At 48.7% G+C, this 12,514-nt stretch overlaps 2 protein-coding genes across 2 annotated transcripts; one reads left to right on the top strand and one right to left on the bottom strand.

Annotated features, from left to right (window-relative positions):
• Positions 1-6,107: 6,107 nt before the first annotated feature.
• LOC129598292 (protein spaetzle 4-like) lies at positions 6,108-9,036 on the top strand. The gene is made up of 6 exons (XM_055496117.1): positions 6,108-6,245; positions 6,617-7,152; positions 7,273-7,488; positions 7,663-7,688; positions 8,117-8,388; positions 8,579-9,036. The coding sequence occupies exons 1-6, from the start codon at positions 6,204-6,206 to the stop codon at positions 8,657-8,659; spliced, it is 1,173 nt and encodes a 390-aa protein (XP_055352092.1). The 5' UTR covers positions 6,108-6,203; the 3' UTR covers positions 8,660-9,036.
• Positions 9,022-12,481, bottom strand: LOC129598291 (uncharacterized). The gene is made up of 4 exons (XM_055496116.1): positions 11,575-12,481; positions 10,078-11,240; positions 9,772-10,024; positions 9,022-9,660 (listed from the first exon to the last, which is right to left on the bottom strand). Exons 1-4 carry the CDS (start codon positions 11,624-11,626, stop codon positions 9,314-9,316), a joined length of 1,815 nt encoding a protein of 604 aa, XP_055352091.1. The 5' UTR covers positions 11,627-12,481; the 3' UTR covers positions 9,022-9,313.
• Positions 12,482-12,514: the final 33 nt, after the last annotated feature.

Below are 12,514 nucleotides of genomic sequence, written 5' to 3'. Positions count from 1 at the left end.
TCGCCCAGCCGAACTGCACATCTGCGCGGTCGGATACGAGCACTCTGCGCGTCTGCGCGACTGTCCGCTGCCCAGCACTGCTGTAGTGGCACCCGCACTGGGCGGCACCTTGAGCGATGCCGTCCCAGCGGCCAGCGCGCATCCGCCGTCCATATTGCACACAGCAATTTGGCTGTGCGGCAGCAATGTTTACCTACTTCATTAAGGATTGGAGCGTACATGTGAGTGTTGTTTAAAGAGGGCAGAGAGAGCGCTGCAGTGCTATCTCAGATTTATTTTGCCATGGTTGTACAGTGTACAGTAGTGTACACAGTACTGGTACACCTTCTTTAGTAGCAAGTTGGCAACTAACATGACCCCTGTTTTTTCCATATTGAAAATGCTTTGTAAGTGATCGAACGCTATCAATCAACGGAACAGTTGTCCATAGTCAATATGTTACTGTACTCTCGACTCACGATGTCTCCGTTTTGTATGGTCTTTCCATGCAACACTATACTGGCGTCACGTAATTCAATGAGTACGGTCTTTTAGGCCTAATGAACCGTCTGAACAACTCGAACCCTTCTTTGGGTACTCTAGTAATTGAAATCAGACGGTTCTTTGGAAAGCCAGACTTATTCTTTTACTTAAAGTCCCAAATTTGATTTTTGTTTTGATTTAAATTTTAAATTAGTTTTCTGAACTCGGTTCGACATTGCGAAATAAGATTCATTATTGTCGTCGTGGAAAGGATTTAAGAAACTGAAAGTTTAAGCTGTGAATCTGACGGAAAAAAACTGAACCGTTACTGTTCAACGCGCTCGAAAACCGATCGTTAGCCGTTCCTTTGACGAGTATTACAGCCAATCACGCTCATTGGTGGATTTATGTTCACCTGATTCAGCGAATTTTTTGAACCGCGTACAGTGCATGACTGGCTATACTTTACAAAACCGGGACATCTTGAGCCGAGAGTACAGTATTACGTATTATATAGTTTGTGTTAAAGTTATTTACTATGTTTAATGTTTTTATTTTTGTGTCAGTCGGGCAGCGTATAGCGTACACTGATGTCAGCGCTAATGACGTTAGACTGCGTTTTATTAGCGTAAAAACTGCTTCACACAGTGCTGCACTCGTTTTGTACATATTATAACGGAAGGCTGATGATGGGCCTCCGTTACTAGTGGGTTGGCTACACGCCGCGCCACGACGCACAATAACCGAAAGTGGTGGTCAAAGATGCAGACGTTACACAGTTAGGGAATTACAGGAATCAGGAAGACGAAAGGTCATTCCGAACGAACGATCGAACGAACGAAAGAAAGAAAGCTTTCACATCGAAGTTTATTAGCAATTGAAGAAATGCGGGTGGCTGCGAAGCAGCACCGTGCCCGACTGATTTCCGTAAACTCATTCTCATCTCCACAGAAGCTAGAAATTCGGAACACAGACCGCCCACAGGCTACCGATTACATCATCGGCTTTATCGCTGACCAATCAAATAAAACATAATTATTCGAATTCATAACACTCTTGCTATAATATAGTACAGTACAAGCGCTACAATACTGCGAAGGACAGTGTCAACTCAAATAAAACACTGTGTAAATTTATGCCGCATGCCATTAGGGGAAAACGTACAGTTAACAATTTATTGCCGACTACAAATCCCCAAAATCTCACTACTGCCGGATGATATCATCGCATCTGCTCGGTACAGTCTCGTTGAAAAATTCCATACACATCCACCTCTACCCGCGTATAATGGGGTACTAATAAACCCTGGGAATGAGATTTGGGAATTGGTATTGGGAATTGGTATTGGGAATGGTATTGGTAATGGGCAGGGTAATTGCTGGGAATGGTATTTCGTGACGGGAATGGGAATGGGAAATGATTGATAAAATTGCGCATGCGAAGCCGAAGATGTTCTTTGTATATCAGTACATACAGCCCTGCCAAGCCAAGTTGGAACATCAAAAAAATTCCTCAACTTCTGCCACTAAAGTCCAGATTTTTCCTAATTTCTGCGTGAAAGTTTTGGCGTATGGCATCTCTTATAATCATGTTTCTACGCAAAAAGCTAAGGCACAGGGAGCAGGAGTCACAATTTAATTTCTATTTTCCTCGCCGAAATCGTGCTGCTTAATAAGAAATCTGGGCTTCAACTAACTATTATTCTGGAAATGTTGAAAGGTTAATGACTACAAATTAATAGAGCAGTATAACAGTACCTAAGAATCACCAATTTTCAAAACGATATGCGCACTCGTTCTAGTACTTACTTGATTTTGGTGGGTTAAGTTATTTGTTGATATTACGATTGTTGGAAAAATCACGAAGATCTTTCTGATTATGCCAGAAATGCTACAAAACTTCATTCAGAGCCGGTCATAAACCTTTCTGGGAGAAAGCCCAACACTCAAAAAGTAAATGCCGGAAACTACTGCCAGTCTGGCAGCTATTGAACCATCGGTCTATTACTTTGTAGTTGCGCGAAGAGCCATCTGAAAGAACCGAAAACAGGGATGCGCTACATACCGTTATTAAAAAGTGGGGAGAAACCTACTGGCATGGAAATTTTAAGTGCAGAGAAATGGTTCAACATTTGTGAAAATACAAATCAAAACGGGTGCCCATAAAAACCGGCATCAGGGTGTGTTTACTTAAGTAATAAAAAATAAGGGTGTCTGTAATTAACGGGATGCGTAAAAGGGTGACTCACTGACTATAAAAACCGGGGTGGATAGGATTGGCCTTAGACCATAGCTTCATTTCCTAATAACAAATAAAATACTACCATTACTTCGAATATAACAGGTAAACATAATGACCACGAGCAAAGTCATACTGTAATATCGTAATTAACGAATTTTTTGAACATTTTTTATTTTTCAAACAGTATTTTTCGAAGGTGGCCGTTATGTTTCAAACAACTGCGTATTCTGTTCTATCAATCATTTCCCATTCCCATTCCTATTACAAAATACCATTCCCAGCAATTACCCTGATTCCCATTACCGATACCATTACCAATACCAATTCCCAATACCAGTTCCCAAATCCCATTCCCAGGGTTTATTAGTACCCCGTATACTGTACCTGTTCCCGTCAAAGACCTCATAAATCGCCGAATGCCGTCCCAGTTTGAGGTGTCTGGCAGCCATCAGATACCTGCACACGGGTTCGGTTTTCCTTGTTGAAATCGCAAGCACGTACGCACTGTATATAGTGCAGTCCACTGGCAACACAGCCCTGCGAGCTAACAGCGGGATTTATGGTATGTTGCTGGAAAAAGCCGGCTGTAACGTTGGCAGCAGTAAACAGCTAGCCCGCACCCAGAATTCTAAGGTCCTCCCTCCGGATGCCGACCGAGGAGTCCGGCGCGGCGACCGCATAATTTCTGACTGAGCTGATGCCCTCAGTGCATGTATATGTTGTTATACGTGCTCGAAACACCTACCTGTACTGTACTCGTAGAATATGTATATAAGAATTATACAGTTAACGGCAGTATGCAATTGACTGATCCTCTTCTTCTGCGTCAACTGCCTGTCGCCCATAACCGCCTCGGTAACACAATAATACACCTGCCGAAATTTCTCAGACTGCTTTCGTTCGTGCATGGTAATCATGGCTTCCCTGGGGTTAACGTCGTCCGTGGTGCGCCGTTTCATCCTGAGCTTCATGCTGGTCAGTCTATACATCCTTATCGTTGTCGTGGACTTTGTTGACCTTTCGGTGAACGGCACGCTGGACTACCGTAAAGCCTGTGCGCGCTACAAGTACAATCCCGTTCTGTTCTTCGTGGCCACCGGCTTCTCGCAGGTCAGTTCGGCCTTGGCCCTGCTCAATCTGCTGGCGGCCGTGTACTTTCACCGGCGCCAGCGACAGATTTGCCGCAAACTGCGATCCGGATACGGCTGTGATCGCGACAACCAGTCTGGTGGTGGATCCACTTGCGCCCCTAACAGCCAGCAGCGCCGCGTAAATATATCGGACGGGGTCTGGCGGTGGCCCTCGGCCCCAGCGCCGTCTTCCTCACCGCCACCTGCGGAATCTCCCTCAAGCGCATTCTGGACAACACCGGCAACACCGCCACGGAGCAGTACGCGACATTCACCATCTCGACATTGCTGGCCGAATCCTGGATGGTCGTGTTGCTGACCTTTAGCTGCCTGATCGTCTACGCCAGCTTCGCCATGGTATCTCTCGTGCTTCATCAGTACAACGAAACCGTCCAGCGGCTGCGCAGCGAGTTGAGCGACCTGTCACAGCGTCTCCCGTCCGGATGTCCGAAAAAGAGCTCTATCCGTTGGCGCGCCGTTACGCTGATGACTTGGATAAACTGTGCAACCTGCACGCCAAGATGGAGAGCAGCGTGGGCGTGCCGGTCTTATGTGTCATCGCCGCTACGTATTTCTCCTTGGTGCACACTATTGGCCAAGTCATGCTGGATACGGACAATTTCAAGAACGAAATATCAGTACTCAATTCGAGCGCCACCTGCGTGGAAGACCTTCTCATGTCGCACTGGAATAAATTTGTAAAGATTCTGGCAGATTTGTTGCTTATTTACGTTGAATACGCAGACTCATGTGGCGTGACGTGTCGAAGCACATTAAATGGCTCAAGCCCACGTTTCTTTAAATTCCCGCTTACAGCGGTCAAAGAATTGTTGGGCGGGCTTGTAGCTAAATTGCATAAATTACAGTATGTTACGTACTCTCGTATGTGCAGGTCAGTATGACAGTACGTACGGCCAGCGCCGTTGCTTCGACGAGCGGCAAGTCGCGCAAGCGCAAGGTCACCATCATCCGGACGCTGCTGGCGGCTGGCAAGCGCTTTTGTCGTGGAGAGTTTAAGGCCTTCCGCATGGTCACCGTTCTACGCGCCACGATTTTCCCGGTAAATGCTCGAATTCAGCGATTAACCCTACAGAATGATTATATTATTAATTCTGCGCACTATCTGTGTTTTACTAATGTGGCAACGTGGTCGGACGCATTATGCAGATTGTCATGCTGATCCTGACGGCCATTTTCTTCTTCTGGGATCGCCGTGAAGGCTACACGGGACCCGGCTGCGCTGACCTCAGCAGCAACCGGACAGTGACCTAGCTCAGCAGTAAGACCGGACTTCTTACTCTAGTTGTTGCCCCCAGGAAACACGTTTTTAATTCGTCTGTCGTTATGCAGGTCATTTGCAATTGTGGGCAGCTGCATGCAGCTGTACCTCAAATCTGAACGGAAACTGGTTTTCCATACTTGTTTATTTAGTTTTAAAAACGTGTACAACCTAATTTTAGTACACTTTGTGCAAAGAGTGTTTATTAGCTATGTACTGTACATGTACTCTGTATAATACAACAAAATTTCATTATCTGATGCTGCCGGAAGATTTTCTGACAAGTGATATAGTCATGTTTTTATTTGTCACAGCGGCGAGCTGAATGCCACGATTTAGCGGGAAAGCCATGCACATAGCTACAGAGATATTGTACTACAATTAATTATGTACTTACAGTATATATATACCGCGCAGTATTTAAATTTGCGTGCCGAACACAGGTACAAGTACGTATCTAAACATTACCTGTGTACCAGTACTTTACCTGATGTGAGTTTAGCATGCAAATTGAAATACTGCGCGGTGCATACAATAATATTGTGTTCGACCACAACGTACATAAAACACCAGCCGGATGGCGGCAGCAAGTACAGACTTTGCTGAAATTAATAAGTATCGTACGTACGCAGTTACAACAACACTGCGAGCGTAAAAATGTGTATATTTGTGCAGCTTTTACGCTCCACTATCCAGATCCACTGATCGTGGATCTGGCTACGGTACTGCGTTCGTATGATACTTGATGCAGTTTCCTACTCCCGTTTCAAAATTTAATGTAAGCAGCTGTAGTTAATAGTTATACAGTTAGGGGCACTGCCGTTGCTCTGCTATAGGAGTAACAGAGGAATGAATGAATGGAATGTTCATTCATTCCTCTCGTTATACTCCTAGAGCAACGGCAATGATAGAAGTGACATATCTATATTATCGGTATACATTGTAGATGTAGTTGTGTATCGCTATAATATAAAATACGAGCAGGCAGCGATGATTGAAAATACCTATCTTCAGCGCATAGAAAAGACAGGAGGCGCAATGGGGAGGTGTCGTTTGAGCGAAAATGATCAGCGGCATCTGCCGCTGCCCGGATGTTACCTGTATATCTGTATTATCGGGTTACCAGTGCAAAGGTAATCCGTCACAAGTCCACGCATAGTATTACAATACTTGTACTTGAGTTGCCTGCTCGATCCACTTCATACTGACCGTCATCAGTTAAATATCTCTTCGTTGTACATATACTTCAACCATCACTTCCTCCTGTACACGTTAATTATATTCTCACTGCTCTGTACAACTATTCGTTGCACGTTGCACTGCACGTGAGCGGACGCGATTTGCATGATTAATAATTATCAACTGCGCATGCGACTTGCCAGCAATCTTCCCAATTTCCGCGGCAATTACAATGACTGCTGGTTAGCGCTCATAATTACATTTTCGCCGAATAGCATCGATTCAAGGTGGTGGACAAGTGGACGAGTAATGGTTTCCGGTGTAGGTTGGTGATTGTATTTGCCGGTATAATCCCTCCACTGCCTTCTCCGATCTTGGCGGCGGTGCGTACGGGAATTGTGCGGTTGGATGGAAGTTCGGAGCGGCAATGGGGATATTGGGGACATATGTCGCCGGGTCGTTATCTATATCGGCTTTACCCGCTGTAGTTTCCGCCTGTATCATATGTTGTCTGAGTGCTGCGGCGGCGCAGAGTCAGCAGTCGCCCGGAAGTAACGGGACACCGACGGCCGTACCCGTCGCGGCCGCCGCCGCCGCCGCCCCGAGCAGTGCCGGCAGCGCCCCGGCGGCCGGGGCGCAGCTCTTCTCCTCAGCGCAGACCCTGGCGGATTCCGGCCACAGCCACAGTCACAGCCATCACGCCGCCGCCAGCGTCAGCGCCAACGCCCCCATCGCCGACCTATTCCCCGGCGTCGGCATCGGCATGGGCGGCGCCTTTCACAAGGTGCCCTTCAGCGACCGGCTGTCGTGCGACGGCGTCTTCCAGGACTACTGCTCCAAGCCCGGCATCTTCTATCCAAGGTGTGCACGATACTTTCTTCGCCTGTTCACGTACTGAGTGACCTTTATTTATGTATATGCATGCTGTATATACAGCTCGGTTGATTATAATAATTTGACCAATTTAAACGGTTCATGTAGGAGCGACATTTCTATGTTTATTGACGAGAACAAGGCGCTGATGCGGCGCATGTTTGGCTCAGTGTCGTCACGCAGTCTCATCCGCAAGGAAGAGGAGGACCAGCCCAACGGACCCAACGGCCAGCTGGACAACAGCGACCTGCGCCGCAAACGCATGGTCAAGAACGGCGCCGCCGCGGGGGCCGGGACCGGTGCCGGCGGGCCGCAACCGGCGCTGTAAGCGGACAGATACTGTATAATAATATTGGTTTTCTATTTCTCATTTGGGCTTGATAGTATTGCTTTCATTTCCGGCTGCTGCTGCACGTTCTTACAGCGTCCTTGTGCTGACCGCTCACTTACACGCAGATGCAGTCACTATATACGCTCAATGCCGGTTTCTTGTTACAGCACCAGCTATCTCTGCCCTGTTGAAGGTTAGTTAGTACAGCTAGCGATGTACAGTACGCTTTATCCATAAAATTAATACAAAGCAATATTATATAGACACTAAGGCACTTACCCTGTAACGATACAATATATAGATACTATAACTTATATAGACACGTTCTACTCGTTTCTCATTCATTGTCAAAACTTTTTACAGTATATACTATACTAGTTGCTTATCCGCTCATGCCTTTGTTACATATATAACTTTAATTTATACTTATTAGACTATTCTGCATACTTGTACAAATTTTCATGGATATATGTATATATGAATTCATGGATGTACTAGTATATACCTCGTAGATATGTAGCGATGTAGTGATGCGAAGACGCATACATAGTGGCGGCGTAAAGGTGGATACGACTAGTGTCGGACGTGTGCACACTGTACAGACTGTATACTGCATTGCAGAGGAGCTGGTGACGCCGTTCTGGGCGGTGAACGGGACGGGCGTGAAGCTGGCCATCGTCAACAGTCCGCCCTTCGAGCAGGCCGTCCACACCGTCAAGTGCGCCCGCTCCATGACGAGCAGCGGCCTCCCGCTGACGCCGGCGCAGCAGGGCACCGCCGGCGGCAGTGCCGGCACAATGCACAATCGCTGCCACCCCAGCCGGCCCTGCTGGTGCAGCCAGGAGTACAGCTGGTTCCGCCTCCTCGCCTACGACCCCCACGACAACTGCAAGGTACGTCACTTACGTCAGTGCCGCAGACCTACAAAAGTACTATTATAAAAGTACATACTGTATATCCCGCCGAAGCACCACCCTTCGCCATATAATGCTAGACAGTGGACAGATATTAACGACTGCCGAAGGCTTCTAATTGTATTAAATAGGACTAAAAATATGACAGTGTATTTGTACATGTGGCCAGGGTATCTTCATGGACTGGTTCAAATTCCCCTCGCACTGCGCCTGCAAGTGCATGCTGGCCGACCCCGCATCAAGCGGATAGAACTGAACGTACGATCATCCACAGAGTATCTCCGCGCGCCATTTAACCACACAAGGAGCAGCCCTTTCCCATACTGACCAGACGGATGGATGACCTTTGCTATTCGTTTCACCGGCGAGCAAGATTTGCTTATAATTCGTGTTAGTACGGATATACGGTACTTGTACATCTAACGATAACAGTTTACTATGTAGTATAAGTATAATTGTTGCAATATATTGTACGTACTGTCAGTGTCCGGTATATACTGTGTATATAGATAGATATAGGCTGTAGATTCGTGTTACTCTTTTACCTCGTTTCGGTATATTTATAACTGTCTGTAGATGTTGATAAGGAGTGATTCCTTGTGCTTATCTAGAGACGTTAAGCGATAAACCAAATTAAACCTGATGCCCCATGCGGATGCATACAACGCTCAAGTACTGTAACAATTGATCGTGACTGCGAATACGAAGCTGATACACTAGCACACTCAGTCCAAGAATAACACCGGCCACATCACTTTCGTAAGAGTTAAGACGTTCGCTACAAGTACGCTACATAATTAACAAGAAGAATGCATAACCGTAATGCAAGAAACAATAATAATCCAACACTGCAAATGCCGAATTCGGCAGGATCAGGTACAGTGAGTAAAGTCGTTAGTCTACTTTAATTGTGGGTGGAGAGATCGAGTTTGCGCTGGTAGCGCGCGAGGCCCTGGATCTTCATGTTGAGCCAGTCGGGCACCTTGGGCTCGGGGCAGGGGCTCTTGCTGTTGGTGTAGATCTGCTTGGGCAGCTGCGTGATGGACAGGCAGAAGGGGGCCACGGCCTGGTTGATGGCGGCGTCCAGCCGCGCCTGTTCGTCGCGCGACAGCAGGTCCGGGCGCTCGCGCACGTTGACGCAGATGTGCGGCCGGGCGCAGACGCCGCTCGCCGCGCTGTACTTCTGGCACTCGTAGTTGATCCACAGACCGAGCCGCTCGTCCAGCAGCAACGTGTAGAAGATGGTATACTCTGCCAAAGGTCATCCGCAGTCATTTTGATTATCTTATATATATGATTTTGCGTTCCTATTTAGTTTTCAAGCTTTTTCTCAACGTGGTATAGCAGAGGAGACTGACATACCGATGGGCGCCCGCTCCGGGAAGTAGGTGTCCATGACCTGCGTCCCGCGCAGCCCCAGGAAGCCGGCGTAGAAGATGTCGCTGCAGGAGTAGTCCTGCGAGCTCTGGTACCAGGAGGACGCGTACCAGGCCGCCATCGCCGGATAGTGCGTCGAAGGGATTTCGGCGCGGCCCAGCGGCCGCACGCGCAGCACGGGGTTGATCTGCAGCGGGCCGATGGGCGAGCGCCGGTACTGGAACCACTCCCCGCCCAACTGCAAAGGTCACGTTATAACACCGGTCAACTTCGTCATAAAGCGGCACCCACCTTTTCGGGATGGACGACCTGGGTGCCGCGCAGCACGTTGGGGATGCCGCAGTACAGCGTGCGGTCCACGCGCGTCTGCGCCGGCGCGCATAACCCGTCGGCCGCGTAATCTTCGTCCTCGTAGTGCTCCTCGTGGTACTCCCCGCCGTCTCCCGCCGGACTCAGGTACGGCGCATCCTGGACGCCCTGCATCTTGGGCGCGTAGTTGCGGCCGTCGGTGCGGTAGTGCCGGTAACCGCCGCCGGCGTGCGGCTGCCCGTAGAACTGCTCCCGCACCGTGCCGTTGGCCGGGGTGTACGCCGCTTGTGGCTGCAGGTAGCCGGCGTCCTTCACCGGCTGCACCGTGCGCGCGTAGTTCGCCGCGTCGCTGCGGTAGGAACGGTAGTCGCCGGCGTAAGTCTGCCCGTAATACTGTTGTTTCACCGGGGCGGCGGCCGGGTAGGGTTGGGCCGGGGTGGCGCCGCCGTACTGAAGCCCGTAGGCGGCGTCCTTGACGGCCGGGTCGTAGTTGGGCCGGTAGTTCTGCGCGCGGTAAGGCCGGTATTCACCGGCGTAAGGTTGCCCGTAGTCCTGGTCAGCCACCGCCGGGGCGGCGCTGGCGTACTGCTGTCCGTACGTGGAGTTCTTCACAGCGGTGTCCACCGTGGGAACGTAGTTACCGGCGCGGTACGGACGCGAGTAGTCGCCCGCGTAGGGTTGCCCGTAGTGTTGGTCGGTGACGGAGGTGTTGGCGGCGTATCCCCCGTATCCGGCGCCGAGGTAGGGCGCCTGCTTGGTGGTGGCGTTGACGGTGCGGGCGTAGTTGTGGGCGTCGTTGCGGTAGGGTCGGTAGTTGGCGGGGGCCACGGGTTGGCCGTAGTGTTGCTCTTTGACGGCGGGGCTGCTGTAGTTGCCGGCGGCGGGGTAGCTGGCGGAGGCGGAGAGGTAGCCGGCGTCCTTGACGGCGGGGTCGATGCGGATGTGGCCCTGGGCGGCGGCGCGGTACGACGGCTGGTAGCCGGCGGCGGCGTCGCCGTAGTGCTGGTCGGCCACGGCGCTGCTGCTGCTGTTGTTGTACAGGCTGACGTTGGCCGATTTGCCCGGGCCCGGACCCGGCGCCTGCACCGGCAGGTACGGCTGCTCCATGTACGCGCTGTGGTCATCCTCGCTCAAACTGTTCACAACTACGCACGACAAACACATGCTGTACAAAGCTATTATTAGCAAAATAACTTAAGTATGCATTTACGGATTATGTGATGACATAATTATTAGGTCACGATCATGTACAAAATAACTGACTGATTAACAAATTAATAAATAAAATATTAAAATAATAACAAATATATTAGCAAAGTAACTAATATGATTAGGCAAAGAAACTATTAACAAACAGTATAAAATCACTAATAGAATAAAATGTGGTTTTAAGAAAGTACTGATGTCCTGCTGTTTTCTACTTAACATTCCCTTAAAATAACACGACCCAAAAGATTGATCCAGTATTAAAGTATGTACCTTGCCAATATATGAGGACAATCCATATCAAGTGCATTCCGTAGCGCGGCATTTTTGCAAACGATCAATAAAAAGCAAAATTGTGCGAAACTAAATGCAGGTGTATCCAGAATATGCTGATAAGAAAATGGCCAGCGATAAATACTCCTTAAAAATATTCCGCTAAAACTAGTAGCAGTACTTGAATCCAGCCAAGCAGATAATTATTCGAAGGAACACGCGAAAGTAATTAACAGAAATAATCAACTTAACGCTGGCGCAACCCGGCGCATAATGCTGGACAGTCAGGGAAGCTAGCCGTAATTACTACCGGCAATCTTGTAGAATTCAACGCCGTGCATGAAGGAAGATGGCCCAGCAGATTGCCCCGTGTATTATCTAATTGTCAACAAAATCCAGTTTCCGCCGCGCATGCCGGCCTTGAAACTGATGCAGCACGTAACGAGGTCAGTGTAAGCATGTTAGTGGAACTGGAGCGGGCTGCGCAGTATTGTTTGCGCGCGGCAAAAACTAGCGACCTTTGCACCAGTGCCGACCGGCTTTTCACTTCGCAGCATAACGCCGTTAACGTTGACGAGATTAATTCTACATCATATTGAATTATTATTGCTTAATAATATACTAATTCAGATTCATGCCCGATCACCGTATTGATACCTCCTAAATGTGTCCTACAGTGCCTGGAAGAACGGCAGTGGAAAGTTGACTTTTTAACGGCATGCGAGAAGACGTGTGAATACGATCGGCCGCGTGCGTCTCAGTACAGAGAGATCCCGTATTTAGGATTCTTATTTTCATTTAATGCCGAAAAAGTCCATCACTCGCTTACGTGTACAAAAAAAGCGCTTGCTATAGATAAACACTAAACAGGCATGTTTTTCTGTCAGGAAAAGTAGCGGCAGAAACGCCTTACTTCCATTAACTAACCAAACCTTGACTC

Source organism: Paramacrobiotus metropolitanus, unplaced genomic scaffold, assembly GCF_019649055.1.
Source record: "Paramacrobiotus metropolitanus isolate TYO unplaced genomic scaffold, Prichtersi_v1.0 Parri_scaffold0000119, whole genome shotgun sequence".
Taxonomy (NCBI): Eukaryota; Metazoa; Tardigrada; class Eutardigrada; order Parachela; family Macrobiotidae; genus Paramacrobiotus; species Paramacrobiotus metropolitanus.
This window is presented reverse-complemented; position numbering and strand designations above follow the sequence as displayed.

Bases quoted from the DNA above. Each gene is read 5' to 3' on its own strand.
- LOC129598291 (XM_055496116.1), bottom strand. From the start codon at position 11,626: ATGCCGCGCTACGGAATGCACTTGATATGGATTGTCCTCATATATTGG. The intron at 11,241-11,574 runs GTACATACTTTA...TGTCGTGCGTAG, and splicing joins TGTCCTCATATATTGGCAAG to TTGTGAACAGTTTGAGCGAG. The intron at 10,025-10,077 runs GTGGGTGCCGCT...TGACCTTTGCAG, and splicing joins AGGTCGTCCATCCCGAAAAG to TTGGGCGGGGAGTGGTTCCA.
- LOC129598292 (XM_055496117.1), top strand. From the start codon at position 6,204: ATGTTACCTGTATATCTGTATTATCGGGTTACCAGTGCAAAG. The intron at 7,489-7,662 runs GTAAGCGGACAG...TTCTTGTTACAG, and splicing joins GGCGGGCCGCAACCGGCGCT to CACCAGCTATCTCTGCCCTG. The intron at 7,689-8,116 runs GTTAGTTAGTAC...ACTGCATTGCAG, and splicing joins CTATCTCTGCCCTGTTGAAG to AGGAGCTGGTGACGCCGTTC.